Here is a 23,114-nt window from a genome sequence, read left to right as displayed (position 1 = left end):
TTCATGTTCTAACAGCAAAATTACACACTAACTAAAGTTAAAAAAAAAGTCTAAAATTGAAATCATAATCAACCACCCCTTTAACTAATTGAAAAAGCTGAATAATCGATCAAAGCCATCGTTCCAATAATCGTTGAATTAATCGACTATTAAATAATTGTTTGTTGCAGCCCTACACTCAACCGACATGGCTTTCTTTAAAATTCAGAGAGTACATTGTGCATAGTGTATACTGAATCATTTGGGACACAACTTTAGTTTAGAGCGAGAGTGCTAATAACTGTTTAAGTAATGTGGCCAACTTGACCGTCCTCAAAAACAAATGAATCGAAAGTAATATCAAAATTTGATTTTTTTTTTTTTTTTAATTTTACACTCATTGGCTGAATTTGGAATAGCACACTAGCTTACTATCTTATGATTTTTGTTACAATGTCTTTATGGGCTTTTTGAGGCATCAGCGTTTTGGGTAAATGGCCTTTCGACAGAGGAACAGAAATCTCTCAGGTTTCATTAAAAATATCTACATATGTGTTTTGAAGATGAACGAAAATCTTTTGGTACATCAAAGTGTACATGTAGTATGCTAGTATGCAAAATAATCAGTTATTTAATACATTTCTTCATTTTTCTCTGGACTGAAAGGTTTTACCAAGAAATACAGTTTAGAGTGGGGGTGTTAAAATTTAACTGTTCAACTAATTTGTCAAATTTGGGTTGTTTTGATAGCAGTGCCCAGCCTTGCTGGAATTGCGTACTATTTTCATGCTGAGCAAGGCTGAGAAGAATGCTGATGGTATCAAGAGTGAAGATCTCTGACACACGCTCACTTTAAATGAGAGTTGACGGTTCTTGAACTTCACTTGAGGTCACACAAGTTTGACCTGTGAGTGGTTGGCCTGCAGGGTTTAAATAAAGTGCATTTCTGAATGTGAGCACTATTTGATATCCAACTCATACATCAAACATGAGGCTACTGCTGCTGTTTCACAAATGCATCATTTTTAATTTTTTTGGTACAATCACTTAAAAATTCAGGTGGTGAGATATAAAGCAAGTCAGAGCTATGCAATAGGCGGTTGAGGATAATAGACTCAATGAATGTGTTATTGCGCAAATAAATGACTAACAATCCGTTGCTTAAGTACGTCATGCCACTATATGTGTAAGAGGGGAAAAAGAATCTACCTACAGTAATTACTCTACGCTTGGTTTGTGTTGAATAGATTCGTCTGCTTTGTGAAATCATACCAGATGCCTTCTGTATGAGTGGATCTGTCTGAGCTCATGAGAGGCATTTAAACTGAAAGACATGTATGTTTTGATGTACTTCATGGTATAAGAATGTAAAATATATACCAAAAGGGGAATTGAGGGCATAGAAAGCGTATTCAGTGAGGAGAGGAGAACACTTATTTTCAGCAACAGGAAGTGGTCAAATCAACGATGTGGGTTATTCGGACTGGAGACATTATTTAATTTTGTTCTTTTTTTTTTTTTGTGGCAAATTTAGGAAGTTCAGTTCTTTGTACATCATTATTTTTTTTATGGGGAACTCAAATAAAGTGAAATATACGTGTATTGACGTAAGAAAACTCAATTAGAGTAAATGTCTCAGACTTTTAAGAAATGTCTGAGTCAAATTTCATCCCAAAATCAAAAGAATGAGTTAGAGAAATTATATTTTGCTTAGAGAAAATGAAGCCTAAGATTTTTTCCACACCAATTAAGGACATTTTCCAAAATAATGTGGAAAAAAAAACAATAATGATTTAATATTTATACATTATAGATGCATATTTTTTTTTGTAAAAAAAACTATAAAGCTTTAAACATAAATTAGAAATGTTGCCTGAAATAATTTGAAGTACTAAGTACTAATGAAGTACTAAAATGACTAAAAACTAAAACTGAAATAAATAAAACAACTAATTTAAAATATGTATACACAATAATAGTACACTCAAAAAAATAATTTGCCTTTTTTTTTTAAGATTTACGTATTTCAGTTAATGGTAAAATTCCATCAAATGGAATTGAGTAACGAATCTACGAATTTACGAATCTTTTGTTTCGAATCAGTGGTTCGGAACGCCAAAGTCACGTGATTTCAGTAAACCACTGATTCGAAACAAAATATTCGAAGCAGTGCTTTGAAATCACTAGATATTGTTTTTTTTTTTTGGTTGGTTTTTTTGGCACACAAAAAGGATTCTCGTCACTTCATAACATTAAGGTTGAACTACTGTCCTCACATGAACCATGAACTGTTTAAATATGTCTTTAGTACCATTCTGGAACTTGAGAGGTTCAGTGATATTGCTGGCAATATAGGCCTCACTGAGCCATTGGATTTCATCAAAAATATCTTAATTTGTGTTCTGAAGATGAACAAAGGTCTTACGGGTGTGGAACAACATGAGGTTGAGTAATAAATGACAGAATTTTGGGGTGAACTAACCCTTTAGCTCTAGTTTTCTTTACTCATTATATGAACAATACATAAGGATTATTCAATTCAGTTTGATGGAATTTTAATAAAAATTGAAATGCGTAAATCTTAAAAAAAAAAAAAAAAGGCTTAATTTTTAATTTTTTAAGTGTATATAGATAATAAATTAGCACTGATTTAAATTAAAAAACACTGTATTACAGTAATGTTTTAATGAGTAAATAACTAATTACAGTAACGAGAATCTCCTTTGAGAATAATGGGCATAAAACAAACTTAGGACGGAAAATTAGCTTAATTGTTGTGAAAAATTTCGTAAAGGTACAATTTTCTCTTACAGCAAATGAAATTTCTTGTGAAATGTGAGAGGGTCATGTCTTAGTGAGGTTCATCCTATAAAGTTTACGAGCTGTCTCTGATGTGACTGATCATTCAGTAATTGCGAGTGAAAGAATAAATGGCTTTAGTGTCTAAATACAATGATTTGTAGTAACATAGGCAGTGTAAGCGGTTCTGGTTCAGATCAAGTTAAGACGTGTGCGGATCAGAGGCCAGATCTAATTGCATGTTGAATTCGATCCCTCTTGGCTTTTTCACAAGGCGTCGACCAAAAGCCCTATCATGCAGATTCCACTGCGAATGCTTTAACATTCCGAAGGTTCCGTGTGGGAGACGGGAATGTGGAAGAGGAAAGAGGCTGAGAAAGGGAAGGATGAAAGGAAGGCTTGGGGGGTGATTTAGAGGAAACAGGAGAACAGGAAGAGGCCGCTCATGTGGCGTCAGAGTCAGCACTCTCTCCTTCAGTGATGACATCACCGGCGCACGGCCACAGAGCCTCCACTTTATTCACACTGATGATGACTTCCTGTTACAGTCGAGGAGAACTTCTTAAACTGATGGGTGTATTGTGACTAATGTGGACACAGGATGTATAAGTGTCCTCTATTGATAGAAATTCTACTTATATTTTACAATATAGGCCTACCTTTAGTAATAAATTATTACTAAAGACATTACAATATTATAATGAATTATAATATCTGGAATAATTAGTATAATATTACTTATGAATTATATAATCTAATATATATTAGTAGTTATTTAAGTAATTAAGTATTTACTATTATTTCTATTAATAAGGAATTAATATTTAATACACATGTATTTAAAATTAATAAGTGATATCCTTATTATAAAATATAACACTTATAAAATGTCATATTTAATATTTTTTTTATATATAGAGTTGAACTTTTTTAGTAGAGGTCACAGACTTTCATGTCTTAAAATCTCTTTCATCTCTTGTTTTAATATGTAAATAAGTATTCAACATATTAGAACGAAGCAGTTTGAACTTGTTTTTTGGATTGTATTCAACATTTAATGCAAATCACAGTCACCATAATATGAAGATCTCCAGACACAAATCTCACTAAGAGGTCGATCCAGCTTTTCACTCCAAGTTTTGCATGAGTCACAGAAACCCCGGCGTCTGTGACAGGAAGAGCCTGACGCATGGAAACCTCGCTCTCACCAAAACATCAACATCATGCAGAAACAAAACAAAACAGAGCGAAGGGGCTTAAAAATCCCGCCACTTGTTTTCACTCTACTATGTTGTGTTCGACCTCAGTGAGTCGGCAGGCCAACACGACATGAATGATTCATTGAAACAAACGAAGAGCACATGTGGGCACACGTTTAATCTGCCCAACTGGCTCGGCCTCAACCCAGGAATTCACGATTACAAAAACAGCCGCCACACACGCAGAGCTCAAAAGAGCCAGAGAAAACAGTTTACGGTCACAGGTCGATGTTAAACCGGATACATAAACTGTCTGTATGCAAAAAAGACGCAGATTTCAAATATGTAAATAATGTTAGAGGAAACCCCACAGTCTAACGCATCCATATTCTCAAGAAATCTTGACACAAAATCAAGATGAAATACTTGATACATTTCCACATACAACATTTAAAGGTTGACCCACTTCTGTACCACCTTCAGTCTTTCAGAAATCAGTCTATGTTGATTTGCTGCTCAAGAAATATTTCTGATTATTAATGTTCAAAACATTAATAAAAAATGATTCTTCGATAAATAGAAAAAATAGACTTTTTTGTAACAATGTAAAAGTCTTTACTATCACTTTTGATCAGTTTAAAGCAGTAGTCTCAAACTCAAACAGCCCTGCAGAGTTTAGCTCCAACCAGCTCAGATTCACACTTGCTTGGAAGTTTCTAGTAATCTTGAAGACCTTGATTAGCTGGATCAAGTGTGTTTAATTAGAGTTGGAGCAAAACTGTGCAGGACTGTTTTTCCTGATAATTTACTCACCCCCATGTCATCCAAGGTGTTTATGTCTTCAGTCAAAAAGACATTTTTGAGGAAAACATTCCAGGATTTTTCTTCATATAGTGAACTTCAATGGGGTACAACAGGTTGAAGGCCCAAATATATATATATATATATATATATATATATATATATATATATATATATATATATATATATATATATATATATATATATATATATATATATATATATATATATATATATATATATATATATATATATATACACACTACCACTCAAAAGTTTGGGATCGGTAAGACTTTTAATGTTTTTTTTTTCTGTCTGCTCACCAAGGCTTAATTTATTTTATTAAAAATACAGTAAAAACAGTAATATTGTGAAAACTTATTACAATTTAAAATAACTGTTTTCTATTTGAATATATTTTACAAAGTAATTTATTCTCGTGATGTCAAAGCTGAATTTTCAGCATCGTTACTCCAGTCTTCAGTGTCACATGATCCTTCAGAAATCATTCTAATATGATGATTAGTTCCTCAAGAAATATTTGTTATTATTATCAATGTTGAAAACAGTTGTGTACTTTTTTTCAGCATTCCTTGATGAATAGAAAGTTCAAAAGAACTGCATTTATCTGAAATACAAAGCTTCTGTAGCATTATACACTACCGTTCAAAAGTTTGGGGTCAGTACGAATTTTTAGTTTTATTTTTTTGAAAAGAAATTAAAGAAATTAATACTTTTATTCAGCAAGGATGCAATAAATCAATCAAAAGTGGCAGTAAAGACATTTATAATGTTACAAAATATTAGATTTCAAATAAACACTGTTCTTTTCATAAAAGAATCCTGAAAAAAAATATTGTACACAAATATTTTGTACAATTGTACACATTAAATGTTTCTTGAGCAGCAGATCAGCATATTAGAATGATTTCTGAAGGATCATGTGACACTGAAGACTGGAGTAATGATGCTGAAAATTCAGCTTTGCCATCACAAGAATAAATTACATTTTAAAATATTTTCAAATAGAAAACAGTCATTTTAAATTGTAATAATATTTCACAATATTACTGTTTTTACGGTATTTTTAATTAAGTAAATGCACTCTTGGTAAGTAGATGAAACTTCTTTTAAAAACATCAAATATTTTACCGATCCCAAACTTTTGAGCGGTAGTATATGTGTATATATATATATATATATATATATATATATATATATATATATATATATATATATATATATATATATATATATATATATATATATATATATATATATATATATATATATATATAGTGGCCACTTAAGGTACTGTACACCTTGCTAGTAGTGAGTTGGAGTCCCTTTTACCTTCAGAACTTTCTTAAAGGGTTAGTTCACCCAAAAATGAAATTTCTGTCATTAATTACTCACCCTCATGTCGTACCACACCCGTAAGACCTTCGTTCATCTTCAGAACATAAATTAAGATATTTTTGATGAAATCCGAGAGGTTTTTTATCCCCCATAGAAAGCAACATAATTACCACTTTCAAGGTCCAGAAAAGTATTAAAGACATGGTTAAAATAGTCAACGTAACTGCAGTGGTTCAATCTTAATGTTATGAAGCAAGGAGAATATGTTTTATGCGCAAAAACAAAACAAAAATAACAACTTTATTCAACAATTTCTTCTCTTCCCTGTCATTCTCCTAAGCTGTTCACGTAGAGGTCAGAAACGTCTAGGATTTCATCAGAAAGATCTTCAATTGTGTTATGAAGATGAACAAAGGTCTTATGGGTGTGGAACAATATGAGAGTAATTAATGACAGAATTAAATTTTTTTTGGGTGAACTAACCCTCTAACCTCTAATATATTATATATATATATATATATATATATATATATATATATATATATATATATATATATATATATATATATATATATATATATATATATATATAGTTTTATAAAATGTGTTAAACAGAACTAAGATGCTGATCTTGGTAAATGAAAGAGTTATCACATTAGATATGGAAATGATGTCAAAGGATATCCCACAGTGTGAGCCTGATGAAAATAAAAAGCTAACACATCCATATTATCTAGCAATCTTGAAACAGAATCGAGATGAAATACTCGATATGCTTTTCGGCACGGAAGTGGGTCAGCGTTTGAATATTGTGTGTGGAAAGGTATGCCTATGTATGTGAGAGATGAAGCCGCTCACTGTGTAAGTCTATGTGTCATAATAGCGGGGCCAGTCTAACAGGCACCACGTATAATCACTTTAGGGCAAGAGTTGCACAACAGTGGAGAGGGTAATGCCTGCGGTTTGGGGCCTCGGCAGCCGACGGGCTCATAAAAGTGACGGCTACAATATACTCACACACAAATGTTGGCATCAAGACACATATTTCTCTCTCTCTTTCACGTCCATGCACAAAAATGACCCGAAAAATGTAGCATGTTGAGTGGTAGCGCCTGTGATCAGTCTGTGTGGCCCCATCCGTCGCTGCTATCGGTCTCACTCCCTCATTTGTCAGTCAGCATCAAATCAACCTCTTCTTTCTAAAAGGAAATGTGACGTGACGGCTCAGTCTTCTTCTGAAGGAGCGCTGCTTAATGACAAACATAATTTCTGCCTGCAAAGTGCACAAAGCGATTTTCTTTTCATCACGGCTAGACTCTCCATACCTATACAGCAATTATATTTCCATAATATTGTGCTGACCTACATTCACATAGAAGTGCCTATATACAAGTTCAAAAAGAGCATCAGAGTTTTTCTGTTTTAAAAAGCCACACGTAAAGACTGCACTTTAGTAATCAGTAATATTCAGTAATATTGTGAAATATCACTACAATTTAAAATGCAAAGCTGAATTTTCAGCATCATTACTCCAGTCTTCAGGGTCACATGATCCTTCAGAAATCATTCTGATATGCTGATTTGATGCTCAAGAAACATTTCTTCTTATTATTATTCACCTGGACCATTTATTATGTTAAATAAATGGAACTGGGGAGGAAGTTTAGCATTGTGAACATTAGAAAATTATCTATGTATCTTCTAACTCTTTAATTTCAAAAGATCAAGGAAAATCTTGCTTCCCGTGACATGAGCCCTTTAACGAGAGCGTTGATTTACAGTAAAGATGGAGTAGATGAGTTTCTTATGCTGGTGCCGTGCTCACCTACTGCCATAGCAAACAACTCCGTGACTCACTCTGACTCACTCCCCAAGACTATTTGGTTTTAAATGGTCCAGTATGTCTACCCTCACCATCTGATGGGCTCTTAAATCTAGCAAAGAGAAGGAAAAACAAACCAGTTGGTGCAAATTCCTTCAGTTGGAGTTTTTTGAGCTGTAGGTGAATATGGTGTGATTGAAGTCACGCAACCATGTTGAACATTGTAGAAAGAGCTGTAAGCGGAAAATAGCTACAAACTTTAAGTTATTTTCTACCTAAATACTGATGGAGAAGCCTACATTTATTTTTGTGGTTTAGCCAAGAGTGACCAGATGTTCCTGTTTTTGGTGGCCTATTCTTGGTAAGATCTCTCAGCCAATCAGATTTGAGAACCAGAACAAACTGTTGTATAAAATATAATATAATATAATATAATATAATTAATGAGTAATGACGATTCTCCCATGGCTTCATGGGACAGTGAAGTGTCATTTGGATGCATACTTTAGAATATCATCAGAAGCAGTAGGTTATCCGGGTACTTTTCCGTCATGGCTTTGTGAATACTGCATGTTCATTTGACTTATTGCTTTTTACATACTAGGAAAGTTGGCAGATTTCGACACGGACCTCTCTGAAAAGTCTTTATATTTTATAAGTGCACATTAATGTCATTGAAAGTAGTATAACTAAGTGCGATATGCCATACTTCATCACAGTAATTCAACACTTTTTTTCCCATTTATAGATAATTGGATTGGAAATTTGAACAATACATTGACTGCTGGACTAAAACTGCCCTCGGGTTTCATTTCATAAATCTGGTCACCTTATAATAAGCCCAAGGCTCCAAACGTCTACATCACTTCTGGAACATATAATCAGTGGTGAAACTGTCCGACATCATGTATGTCCAAATATTTGCCATCTTTCTCCTTGCATTTATATGTTATGGGGTTGGAGGAGCATGTTGCAACCCAAACAGCGATCCTGCCAACATGCAGCTCTGCGGCCTGTTACCTCATGCAATCCCCAGCCCTGCTAAACTGAATCATGAGGATGCGATGTTCTGTCCCTGGGCTGCGGCCAGCGGTCCGCCAAGATATCAGCGTGTTCTGACCACAGCGAGGGCAGTTACGCCACCCTGTCACCCTGCCCGGACAGGCAGATGGGCACAGAAGGGTGTGGGGAGAGGCATGCTAACCCCCGTTGGCTCTGTCGAGCCCCAAAATACTTCCCCTTCCACCTCGTCAACCAGTTTAAATTCAGCAGATGGTTTTAAAGGTCTGTTGTGGACTTGCCGGAACTGTCCTACTTGGAAGGGTTTACCACAGTGCACTCTTACATCATAGGTGAGGGAACTCAGATCGCTATGTAACGTGGCTCGAAATACACTGCGTTGCCTAAGCTCATTGTTGACAAATGGAATAAGAACAACTGTTAGTAAACTTTGAGGCGAGTTCAAGCTCTGACCATTTCTTTCCATTTGGAAATTGTGTAACTATTGAGAACAAACTCTATAATGACGATGAATTGTTTTAGTCTGATTTCTTTGGACCACCGCGCACTTGCGGGAGAGCAGAAATCTGCAGAATGTTTTTTTCAATCCCTGCTAATATATCCCTTGGATCCCACGGTACTTGAAGAATATCAAACATTGCTCTTGTTTAATTCCTTTTTCTCTGTCAGTGGTATGTTTAGTCTGGAGAAGGGTGCAACATAAATCTCTGCTTCTTGTCTCTGGTTCTTCTTGCGTTCTCTGAGGTCAAAGATGTAAACAAAGAGTATCGAAGCAATACAGGGTCAGGTTGGTAATCTCAACTTCCATGCAAATAAAATGTCAAGCCAAATAATTTTTCATGTTTTCATGAACTTGAATCAGGGGTGTCCAGTCCTGTTCCTGGAGGGCCACTATCCATCAGAGTTTAGTTCAAATCCTAATTAAACACACCTGAACTTGTTAATCAAGGTCTTCAGGATTGTTTGAAACTTTCAGGCAAGTGTGTTGGGGCAGAACTCTGCAGAACGTTGGGCCTCCAGGAGGTTGATTGGCTGTGTAAGCGCTCGGATAAGAGCATCAAAGATGTCTATTTACAACATTTTTGAAGCGTTGATCATTGTAGCCAATCACAGACATATCTGTTGAACACGTGAACACAATGGCCAATCAGAGGTGTTTAATCCGCTCAACAGATATCGGCTCAAAATGCTAGGGGGAAATGCTGGTAACGTCACATTTTTAAAATTTCAGTACGACTTGGTACTGAAGTACAAAGATGATGACCAGACTCCAAAATGATGAAAAAGGACCATAATATGTGACTTGTAATAGACTTATTTCTAGTCTTGTATTGCTATATTCTGAAGCCATACAATAGATTTGTGACAGTCATTATTCACTGAAAATCTTCCTATCCAGTCAGCTGTTAATTGTTGTGACTGGATTACTGAGTTGATTAATCAATGAGAGAAGAGATCGGTTTGATTCCAGAATCCCAAATCATTTCAAGAGCTTTTTTACCTGGATGAATTGATTAATTGAACATTTAGTTGAATTCAAAATCCAACTCTAATTATTAGCTGCCTATTCAGATGTTGGTACTTGTCTCATGAACTGTCAAGACCTTCAGTGAAAAATTTAATTCAATCTCTTTCACACACACAAACTCATCAAATTGAAATACAATACTGTGGACCTGTGGACCACTTCTATGGTGCTTTTTAAAATCATTTTGGAGCTTGACAGCCCCATGTCTCCAGTATAGTGACAGGGATATTCTTCAAAATAACAAATTATTTTGTTCCACAAAAAAAAGGAAGTCATACAGGTTTGGAACGACATGAGGGTAAGAAAATAATCCTAAAAAATAAACATGTTTTGGAATAACTATTTCTTTAAAGCAGGGGTGTCCAAACCTGCTGCAGCTAAACAAGGTCTTCCAGATCATTAGAAACTTCCAGGCAAGTGTGTTGGGGCAGGTTGGAGCTCAACTCTACAGGACAATGGCCTTCCAGGAGCAGGAGTGGATTCCCCTGCTTTAAAGAGTCTGAAGTAAACCAAACAAGCCTTCAAAAAGCACTTTCTTCATCCACGACACCTTCACACACGTATGCACTTGCATACATACTACTACTCGCATGCCAGGAATAGTGATTCAGCATTTCAAACATTCACCATAACAGGGTGTAGACTGAAAGGACAGTGATACCTCAAGCTGACAGGAGGAAGGGAAAGGTTAAAAGAGGTCTATTGCAAGACTAAAGCCTGAAATAGAATGTGCTCTGAAATTACATGTCCACCGGCCCTTATACGTCAGTTTGTTGGGTCTGCTTTGGGAAAGGCAGGTTATGTTAGTGCACAAGAGAGGCAGAGACGCCCCCATCTCACTCACGCTCCGCTGAAGGAGTTCCACTGACTAACAAGTGGCACCAGACTTTGGCCCGAAGCTCTCGGATTCCAGTAAACGTTTCATTATGCAACCTTTAATGAGTGTCGCCTTATCTGAACTCCAGCAAAAGCGCGTGTCAGGCAGCCAAAGCCTGAGGAGATGACTGAGGAGCTCTCTATCTGTCGCTTTGGCTTTTCGCAGTTAAAAAATAACAGCAAACGACCCAGTGTATGCAGAGTCATATTTGATTGAGTGTAGCAGCCCGTGTGTAAGCACATAGGACAACCGGAAGAGAGGCAAGGAAAAAGGTGAGCATTGAAGGGAGGTCAGGGCTTTTGGACGGATGCATGTATCCTTCGTACTGAAGTACAAGGGCTAACCGCACTGTCCCAGCAGGAGCTTCATAAGCAAGACACAGATTTCCTTCAGCCAAAATATGTGATTCTTGGAATGATATTACAGCTATGTTCTCAGCTCTTCAAGGAATTAACTGCTCTTTCTCGCAGTAATAGAGCAGGAGGCAATGTGAAAACATGACAGAAAGCAGTTGTGGCAGATTTTTGGAACCCAACTTGTGACCGCAATTAAAAAGGTCTTTGAAAAATGGCATATAATAATAAATTAAATAATAATAAATTAATTAATATTTATGCAACTGCCTTATGTGCAATATAAATGTTTATACAACTCATTGTTTTTGTTTAAGAGTTGATTATTAAATACATTTGAATAATTAATCGATTATTAAGTGAACTTTATTTTTTGTTTCGGTTAAAGAATCATTCAAACCAATAAAAAAAATTAAAAGGTACATTTAACATACCTGATTCAGTTTATTATGTAATTAATATTCAAGGCTCGAAACTGCGACCAACTGGGTCGCATATGCTCCCGACATTTAGTCTGTGCGACCTCAAAATATATTTGGTTGCATTTGTGCGAGTGCAAATCATTTTTGTGGTGCGATCTGTTTTCTAGAGATGCACCGGAACTGGCCGTTTTTTTGCTCTAAACACACGATCGGCAACCGGTTTCTCTGTTCCTGACTTGCACACAAACTGCACAAAAATCATATCCCAAAAATGTGCATTTGTGTGAAAATATTACGAGGTCTGTAAACAAGACGTTAACACACTCTGAAGTCTGATGCAAAGAGGAGAACGCAGATGCGCCAGCAGAGCAAATACTGTACCAGGCACAGCAAGCTCACTGTTCACAATGCACAAAATAGAAGAAGAAAAATATAAATATTGAATTGGGGGTGGGGGTTTATAAGAACTTATTGGGAACTGATTGTCTTCAGAAAATTTTTAATGGCATTATCTTTTCCTCTTATCTATGTATAAAGTAGTGTTTATAAGCGCAGCACTGCTTTGTGAACAGCGGTAATCAACGAAACGCTATATCGCTGCTGTTCCATAAGCGCCACCTACTGTCAGAGAGTGATTTCACATTTTCATTCAGTCCGTCTGCTGATTTTGGTTTGTGCAGCTGTCTTATGTAGCATAATTTCACAAAAACAACTGTCTATGAACTGTTCATAAAATGCAATGGTGCCTCTAATTTCAAATGGATACAGATATTTTTTGTTTAAAATGTTTAAGATGTTACAGATGTTTAAGACCAGTTTGTCCTGTTATAGAGCAAATAAAGAGCAATTAAATTTGCATAAAGAGAAGAAAAAAAAAAAGGCAACCAGTATCGGAATCAACCCATTTGCTTAAAAAAAAAAAAAAAAAAGAAAGAAAGAAAAATCGAAACTAACTAACTAACTGTGTTTTTTATTACTGACTAAATACTATAGTACTGACTTGAAAATATTAATACTTAAAATATTAAATTACAAATGCAATTTTTGTTTTCAAATATTTTATTTCTTTTTTATTCACTTATTTTTATTTTTCAAATATTTTTAGTAAACAGAGTAAACTTTCTAATGAACACATTTTAGCCATATTAATAAATAATAATAATAATAATAATAATAATAATATTATTATTATTATTATTATTATTATTATTATTATTATTATTATTATTATTATTATTATTATTATTATTATTTCAGCGTATTTATATATGTACATCTCATATACTATTCATCATTCTACTCTCTAGTTATATTATTATTTAAATTGTTACTTTCATTCCAGTGTATTTATAAATATCATATACTATTATTGGTCATTTCACTCTCTACACTATAAAAAATCATTTTCATGATTTGTTATCAAAACATTTTTTTTCTTTTGTCAATCAACTTAGGTAATTAATGTGGTTCAGAGATAACATAATATTTTAAGTTTCTGTTGATTAAATCAATCGCTTCATTGTATTAACTCAAATTTTTAATTTCAATGAACTCAAAATTTTAAGGCAACCAGGTAACTTTAAGTTAAAACAATTCTTTTTACAGTGTAGTTGTAATAATACTACCATTATCATAAATACTATTATTATTATTATTATTATTTAAATTGTTACTTTAATTCCAGCATATTTATACATCTCATTCACTATTGGTCATTCCACTCTCTAGTTATATTATTATTATTATTATTACTATTATTATTATTATTACTATTATTATTAATATTTCAACTGTTACTTTCATTCCAGCATATTTAAAAATCTCAAATACTATTGGTCGCTACTTGATATAGTTATACATTTGTCAATCAAAATCTCACTTCTGCAAAAACTTTGTAGAATATCACTAAGCGGAACTGTTTGTAAGATGGTGATTGTACCTGAACTGAGGTCTTTGTTTTGAAAGAGGTTTGTCTGTTGATTGGAGGAGGGTTTATCACAGGAGTGATAGTGTGACGAACCACAGGACAGGAAAATCGATTGTGGACATCAAAGAGCGCTCAAGTGATTGGCGACAGCAACCTGCATCAAATATTTACACTGCGAGAGTGACGTATGTTTCATAGATAGAGCAAGAGCAGACGGAGGAACAACACAGCACAGATCAACCCGAACCATCTAGGCATGTTTGTTTAGAAACACTCAGAGACCTCATATCACGTGTAACCTTTCAAACCCAACACATGCAAGAGCACTAGAGTTGACCACTCCACAGACACATGATATACACCACAGGGGCTTCGCGAAAGACTTTACACCAAAGCACAGCACTGCAGAAACCAGCAGACACATGTGCACAATGTGCTTATTCTGAATTGAAACATGGGTTGAGACCTTTAACGAAACTCAAACTAGACCAGACTAGTTGTTAGTGCATGTGCTTATTTATAACAGAAGAGTCAAAATTCCAAAATAAGTAATAAAACACAGCAATGATCTGGTTTGAAATCTGAAATATGTTCAATAAATGTCCCTTGATGGCAAATGATGTGCTCTGGAGGTTCTTTGCGGAGAAGAGATGAGCGATCGTGTCAAGCTGCTCAGAGATGGCTGACTCACTAGGGTTTATTTACTATTAGTAGAGGACATTTTTCATTCACTAAAAGCTGGATGAAACAAGCTGAAAACACAACATGTCTAAACATGTCTGTTATCAGATATCACAACAGTTGTTACAGTCAGAATTTAAAATTGAACATATAATGACAATTAAATTATTTTAATTGTATTTATTATTATTTGATAAATGATATTTGATTTATTATATATAAATAAATGTTTATTAAATATTATGTAAAAAAAATATTAAATAAAAAATATGAAATAGATGAAAAATATATTATATGGATTTTGTAGATTTTATTTGTTTAGATGATTATATTAAATAAAAATATATATATATATATATATATATATATATATATATATTTATAGAATTATATTATTTATATTATAAAATTATATATATTTTTTATAGAATAATATATAATAATATAATAATAATAATAATAATAATAATAATAATATATTGTATTAATATTTTATTTAATAATGTATTATTTAATTATTTAATAACGTATTAATGATATAATAATATATGAATCATTTATTTCATTACTTATATTATTAATTTATAAATTATAATTTACATATAATTTTATGTGTTTTAGAGGTGGATGACTGTATTCTCAACAATTAATATATGTTAAAAGTAAAAGATTTTATGGGATTATAAGGAGATTTTCTGTAGAATTACCGTAATAAACTGTAATTATAGGATAAGAAATTACTGGGGTTTTTTTTTTTTTACAGTTTATCTATGTTTTTTCTGACAGTATTTTTATGTTGACTTTTTTTTTTGATGACTTTTTTTGGCGCCCCTGCTGCCAGAAGATTCCCGTTTTTTTTTTGTTTGTTTGTTTGTTTGTTTGTTTTACAGTGAATAATTTGTTTAATAATCTCATGCTACCTTTGTAATGTAAAATAATTGTTTGCATTTATTTATTTATTTATTTATTATATTAAGACAGGCATCCAAACTGAAAAACATTGATTTAACTGAAGCTTAAGAGTCAGTAAACATGAGATTTATCTTAAAGGAATGTGTATTTAGCGTCTGGTATTCATTTTGAACTGTTTTTCCTTCACTAAACAACCAATGTGACCATTTAACTGATGTTCAGTTAGTATTTACTGAACATTATGTAAATTTCACATGCCAAAGTTCGGCAACATCTTGTTACAAAAAAATACATCAGTGCTGAAGACTAACTGACACTGATTTTCAGTGGATTGTGGGAACGGGATAAAAGGTGACCTGAGCACGGTAACCTGGCTTCAAGAATGTACCCTTTGGAGGTGTGACATTAACCGCCGAAAGTTACTCTGTCAAAAAGAGTTGCTTTATCCTCTGGACCGAAGCCCAGACTACAGCAATAAAGAGCTCTTCTCTGCTTCACGAACTGACAATTTAGCCAGATGATTCAGCACTGAGGGTTGTTAGGGGGCTGTCAAAGACTCAATTCTCTTGACACGATCAGAGCGTGCAAGGAGCAGCGCTGATACATTTCTCCCCCTCTCACCCTTGCCTTTTTTCTCTGTGTGAATACAGATCTCTGGAGAGAACAAAGCTGGCAAAAAAAGTAAAGTGCCTGCATCCCTGTGTCTTCCCCAAGAGAACTGACTGCCTGGAGGAAGGTGCCTGCCAACCTCTATCACAGTTCAGAGTTTACTCTTTTTTTTTTTTTCTTTTTCTTCCAGCATTAAGATTTTGGAATACAATTTATATGAATGTAAAAGAGAAAATTTTAATTAATGTTCACTACTTAATTTTAAAAGTCATGCAAATAGATATAAATAGTTTAAATATATAAAAATGTATAAATAGACCATGCAGTAATAAAAATGAAATTAAACAATGAAACATTTATTTTAATATAATTTAAATTAATGATTAGCATAAATGTAAACGAGAAATATTTTCATAAATTTTAATCAATGTTTTGGTTTCACTAGTTCATTTTAAAGGTCATGCAATATGACAAATTAATTTTAAAAGTACAAATAGACCACGCATGCAGTAAATTAATTCAATAAAATACAAAACTATTTTTAATTAAAAGTCTTATTATTATCAATGTATTATTATTATTATTATTATTACATTTAAATTAAACAATTGATTTAATAAAATTTAAATAAATTAGAAAATTAATTATCAGTATTATTATTATCTTAAATAAAAATTATTTTCAATTTAATTTAGATTTTATTAAATAATTGTTTAATGGTTTATTTTAAATTTTATTTAAAATGTTTAAAATAATAATACATTATGAAAAAATATTATTATTATTAGCCTACATATTTCAATCATTTAATTTTATTATTATTATTATGTTAAAAAATCATACTAATAATTAAACTACTAAAAATATTTTAAATAAATAATTTAAGTGGAGCATGTCACACTGTAGGACATGAATATTGTTACTGTTTGGCACACACACACACACACACACACAGGTTTGTTTTGCTATCAAAGTGAGGACATTCCATAGGCTTAATGGTTTTTATACTGTTACAAACTGTATATTATATCCCCTACACTACCCCTACCCCTAAACCTACCCATCACAGAAAACATTCTGCATTTTTACATTTTTAATAAAACATTGTTTAGTATGTTTTTAAAGCTATTTTAAATATGAAATGTCCTCATATTTCATGTTTACGTCATAATACCAGTGTAATACCCATGTCATAATACAAATTTGTGTCCTCATAGATCACAAAAACGTGCACACACGCACACACGCACACACACACACACACACACACACACACACACACACACTAGGGTAAATGAAAAAGCTGCATTATCCAGGATAGACACCATGGCCAAGTGACCTGACAAAGTCACTATATAATGCCAGTATGTCACTTTAAGCCCATTTAAAACCTAGTCAACAAAAACAGTACAACTAACAAGGTAACCGTAAACTCATTAACATTCATGGATATCAGTCATTTGCCAACAGAAAGGGCCTCAGGTGAAATGACGTATGCCTCTAGCTCTTTCAGATAACTTAAAACAACTCAAACCCCGATAGATATTCAACTGCTCTCAGCCTCTCGTTCCATTCAGCACATTGGTTTGGAGTGACAGAAGCTGTGCTATGGTCAAAGCTATGTGCGTGTAAAGCCCCCGAGAGGGCCTTAAACTGATCATTACCAGCGCCACATTGTTTATGAGATCAGAATAAAATTGAATAATTCCTGCGGGAAATTTCCTGTGGTTCTCAAAAACATTGCCTGATTATAAGTCACATGTATTGAGCATCCAATCACGGCACAGATTCAACAGATCATATCAGTTTTACAACCACAACACAAACACACACAGATTTGACATTGAGGTTTATCAGATGTGCTTCCGATAACAACGTGAATGCCACTGAGTGCTGCTCGTGCTACTAAGAATCATGTGTCATCAGAGGTAAGAGAGGTAAACGCATGCGTACTCATTCAGTCATCGATGCGTACGCCTCCCTAACGGACGCACAAAAGCACGACAATTGTGGAATGCTGGCACACAGACACACAAATAAATCAGAGGGTGAGACGGATCCTTACTTGCACGCGTAGACCGCCATGCTTGCATACTTGGCAAACATCAGAGGGGTATTGACAGTTAATCCTGCGGATATTAATAGCGTGTGGTGGTGTGATGATGCACTACACCTAACAACCCAACTTTAACAAAGAGGTTTCCATGGATATGAAAACCACATTTTTCCTGTTTCTCCAGTTGCCAGGGTGGTTCAGGAATACCGGTGGTACAAGCATGTCACCTATTAAGCCTATTTATTGGGAACCACCTTATCACATATCTTCTGGTAGAGTCTTAATCTTGATGACACATAACCATGACAAAGACCAGTCTTATAGATATGTGTCACTGCTTATGTCGAACTCTAGTTCCAGTGTATGAACAAAGTGACAAAAAACTTCAAACTTTTCATGACCCCAAATCTTTATTTACCCCATTAAAGCAGTTTTTTTATTGACAGTGCCAGTAAGGATAGTTCAGCTTAAAATTCTTTTTCATAATTCATTTTATTTAATGGAATTTTTCTTTTTTGGAAAAATTGAAAATACAGTGAAAACCTGATATTCGCGATTAAAGAATGTTGCAATAAATTCAACCAGATATTTTAGATAAAAAGTGTCAATTTCCTATGAATTCAAACTTTCAATTCTTCAATTTTTCTTTTTGGAAAAATTGAAATATGGTGAAAACCTGATTCTCTTGATTAAAAGAATGTTGCGATAAATTCAACCAGATCTCATGAGAAAACAATTATTTTAGTTAAGATGTGTCAATTTTGCATGAATTTCGTATGAAGTTTCAAACTTTCAATTTTTCTTTTTGGAAAAATTGAAAATACGGTGAAAACCTGATACTCTGTTACGATAAACAACCAGATCTCATGAGAAAACTAGATTATTTTAGTTAAGAATTGTCGATTTTGCTTGAATTTCATATGAATTCGAACTTGCAATTTTTCTTTTTGGAAAAATTGAAAATACGGTGAAAACTTGATTCTCTTGATTAATGAATGTTGCGATAAATTCTACCAGATCTCATGAGAAAACAATTATTTTAGTTAAGATGTGTCAATTTTGCATGAATTTTGTATGAAGTCAAACTTTCAATTTTTCTTTTTGGAAAAACTGAAAATACGGTGAAAACCTGATACTCTGTTGCGATAAACTCAACCAGATCTCATGAGAAAACTATTATTTTAGTTAAGAATTGTCGATTTTGCTTGAATTTCATATGAATTCGAACTTGCAATTTTTCTTTTTGGAAAAATTGAAAATACGGTGAAAACTTGATTCTCTTGATTAATGAATGTTGCGATAAATTCTACCAGATCACATGAGAAAACAATTATTTTAGTTAAGATGTGTCAATTTTGCATGAATTTTGTATGAAGTCAAACTTTCAATTTTTCTTTTTGGAAAAACTGAAAATACGGTGAAAACCTGATACTCTGTTGCGATAAACTCAACCAGATCTCATGAGAAAACTATTATTTTAGTTAAGAATTGTCGATTTTGCTTGAATTTCATATGAATTCGAACTTGCAATTTTTCTTTTTGGAAAAATTGAAAATACGGTGAAAACTTGATTCTCTTGATTAATGAATGTTGCGATAAATTCTACCAGATCTCATAAGAAAACAACTTTTTTAGTTAAGAAGTGGAGATTTCGTATGAACTTCAATTATCAATATTTCTTTTTTGGAAAAGTTGAAAATACAGTGAAATCCTCATTCTCTTGATTTAAAGAATGTTGCGATAAATTCAATTGTCAATTTCGTATGAATTGGAACTTTCAATTTTTGGAAAAATTTAAATACGGTAAAAACCTGATTCTGTTTATTAATGAATGTTGTGATAAACTCAACCAGATCTCACGAGAAAACAACTATTTTAGTTAAGAATTGTCAATTTCGCTTGAATTTTGTATGAAGTCGAACTTTTAATTTTTTCAATTTTTCTTTTTGGAAAAATTGAAAATATAGTGAAAACCTGATTCTCTTGATTAATCAATGTTGTGATAAATTCTACCAGATCTCATGAGATAAAAACTTTTTTAGTTAAGAAGTGGTGATTTCGTATACATTTTGTATGAATTCGAACTTTCAATTTTTCTTTTTGGAAAAATTGAAAATGGAGAAAAACTGATTCTCTGTTGCAATAAATTCAATCTCATGAGAAAACAACTATATTAGTTACGAGGTGGCGATTCGTATGAATTTGTATGATATAATTTGTATGTAAACATACTATTTTTAGAAAAAAGTCTGATAGTAAGTACGATGTCCACCTTAAACCTATCCATCAGCATATTGCATGAAAATATACAAATTCATACAAGTTGGCCACCAATTCACCAAAAATGTGCATAAAATAGTCATAAATTGCCACAAGAGTTGGATAAATGCTTTATTTTCTCTGTTTCAGTGCATGGACATGAACTGTCTTGGTCTGGATCTGGGCCTTGAGAGGTCAAGTCTTGGTCTAAGTCTTATGATCTGAGTTTCAGGGGATGTTGTGATAGTCTGGGCTTTAAGGTACAGTCACATTTACCATTGCTCAGCAAATTTTTGCAGGCAAAATAGGAATTAAAGCAAATGGTGATTCCGTGTGATTTCCACACGCAGATTACAACAAGTTAAAGTTGGTAAAGTTGGTTGCTGATTCACCAACAGAAAGCTGTTTTTGAAGAAAGCATTTTGAAAGTGAATTCTGTATGAAGTGTGCTGCATAATGTATTTTGCTACACCACTGACAGTTCAAATTTTTGCCCGTGAAATTTTGTTAATGTGACTGCACCTTTAGGGGTCTGGCACGTAGGGGGTCTAGCAATGGTCTGTGTCCAAGTCTTGATATTGTCCTAACTCCAGTGTCCTCTACCTGGAAATGTGGAAAAATCCTACAAATCCTCACTGTCCGCAGGAATCTGTAACACTTGTTACTCGGGACCTGTCATGTGACATGGGTCAGCACTTGAACTATTGACTGCACCGAACCACCTCACCATGTGCTGTCTGTAATGAGAGGCAATCATCTGTCCTACACGACAATGAATGGAGACTATTGACAATCCCATGACAATCCTAAAACAATAAGTGAAGCATGCACAAAAATCTGCCCTGAAACCCAGTTATAAGGCCATTGGAGACAGCAAAAATCAATACCCAAAAGTTCGCATGACAGGGGGGCGTTCACACAAGACGCGTTTTTGTTTTCAAAACAGCTGGAGGGGAGCGCAACTAAATGGGAACCATGGTAACCAAGACGCGTTTATAAAAGTTGTTTTAAACAGATGACCGCGTAAAAACCCCCAAACTCCTGGCGCAACAGACTGACGCATGAGTGTACAGAGCAAAAATGAAAACATAAATACCTTCCAACCAGCGGAGCTGTTACTATCCCCCTTGTCCTTAAAATAAGGGACGCTTTTCACCATCCAGTCGTAGATCTGAGACAAGGTGAGCCGTTTTTCGGGGGAGCTCTCGATGGCTTTGGTGATCAGGTCCGCGTATGACATATTCCCCCAGGCGTTGCGTCGGGACGAGCTGCTCTTGCGCTGCGCGGCGGCGGCGGCTGCAGCGGCAGCGGCCACTGGAGAGGAGAGCACGGGCACCTGTTGCGGGTGACTCGGGATTTGCTGCTGGTGGATGCAGTTCTCCTGGCACTGGAAATCGCCGCACAGCATAAGAGGCTTCTGGTCGGGGTAGTCCTCATTCTCCTCCAGCAGACTGAGGTTGTTGATGAAGTCCGTGTTGCTGGAGGGCTCCTGCTTGACGGACGGAGCCGGGGACGATGTGTTGGAGTCTGCGGCGGCGGGGTTAGGGAACTCCGGCCGCGGGAGCGGCCAAGTGCAGGAGCGGGGTCGGGAGAGTGGCTCGAAGTCCGGGTCGATCTCGACCATCTGGTTTTGGGCTGCGTCAGCCATGGTACCAGCAATACTGTTTGCCTCTTAAAATGTCACATATGATTGTCAAAAGAAAAAAATGACGTTAAACGCGAAACAATAAACAGAAAGGAAATGCAGTTCCTACTTTAAACTGACTTGGTTACATTGGAAACGACTTGAAGGTCACAGTGTGGGTTGAACGGCATCAGATTTATGTTGTTATGAAGTTTTGTAATCCAGTCCAGTCCAGTAGTATGTGATAGTCCTCTTGCTGTCGCTTGTTGAATGTCTGTGTACTAAAACTCTAAGTGCGCTTACTGGAACTCACTATCATATGTCACCTGACGCCGCCCCCGTAGATGATTGACAAGTGCCGACAGCCAATCACAGGCGCACTTTTGAAAGCGAAACAAGCAGCGTTTTCGTCCAGTGAAACTAGTAAACAAACTTTCACGGAGTTTGGATATTATGAAAATACTCACTCGTTTTTTGTTTTATCGCATGGCTTCTAGCTTACATTATATTGCTCGGACATAACGAAACATTGTTCTTTTTGTTCGTTTAATTCTATTGTAGCAATAGTAGCCTAAGCGAAATATTAGTGTAAAGAACAAAGAGAAACATAAACAGACCAAAGCAACTTTTCAATGTGTTTTCGTTGATCACAGCGGTTGTTACGAAAATATGAATGCTTTATATTAATAAAGGAAAGCTTGTTGGTGTATAACATGCGAATAGATCTGGAAAGCACCGAACCGTTATGATGCAGTGTTTATCTCTTTTATATTTTTTGTACATATTTATCATTTATTTTGGTGTATTTACTATAAATACAAATATTTACTTTTATTTGCAGTATAACTTTTTAATAAATATGCAAAAACCCATGATACTTTTGTATA

At 34.4% G+C, this 23,114-nt stretch overlaps 1 protein-coding gene across 1 annotated transcript in view; it reads right to left on the bottom strand.

The window, feature by feature from the left end:
- The window catches only part of foxo1a (forkhead box O1 a), a 49,429-nt gene extending 26,810 nt beyond the window's left edge, over positions 1 to 22,619 (bottom strand). Inside the window, exon 1 of the mRNA XM_048160861.1 lies at positions 21,700 to 22,619. Within this exon, the coding sequence (XP_048016818.1) occupies positions 21,700 to 22,251 (552 nt within the window). The 5' untranslated portion in view covers positions 22,252 to 22,619. The remainder of the gene's footprint in view (positions 1 to 21,699) is intronic.
- Between the last annotated feature and the right edge of the window lie 495 nt (positions 22,620 to 23,114).

The sequence above is a fragment of the Megalobrama amblycephala genome, linkage group LG16 (genome assembly GCF_018812025.1).
Source record: "Megalobrama amblycephala isolate DHTTF-2021 linkage group LG16, ASM1881202v1, whole genome shotgun sequence".
In the NCBI taxonomy this organism is placed as follows: Eukaryota; Metazoa; Chordata; class Actinopteri; order Cypriniformes; family Xenocyprididae; genus Megalobrama; species Megalobrama amblycephala.
This window is presented reverse-complemented; position numbering and strand designations above follow the sequence as displayed.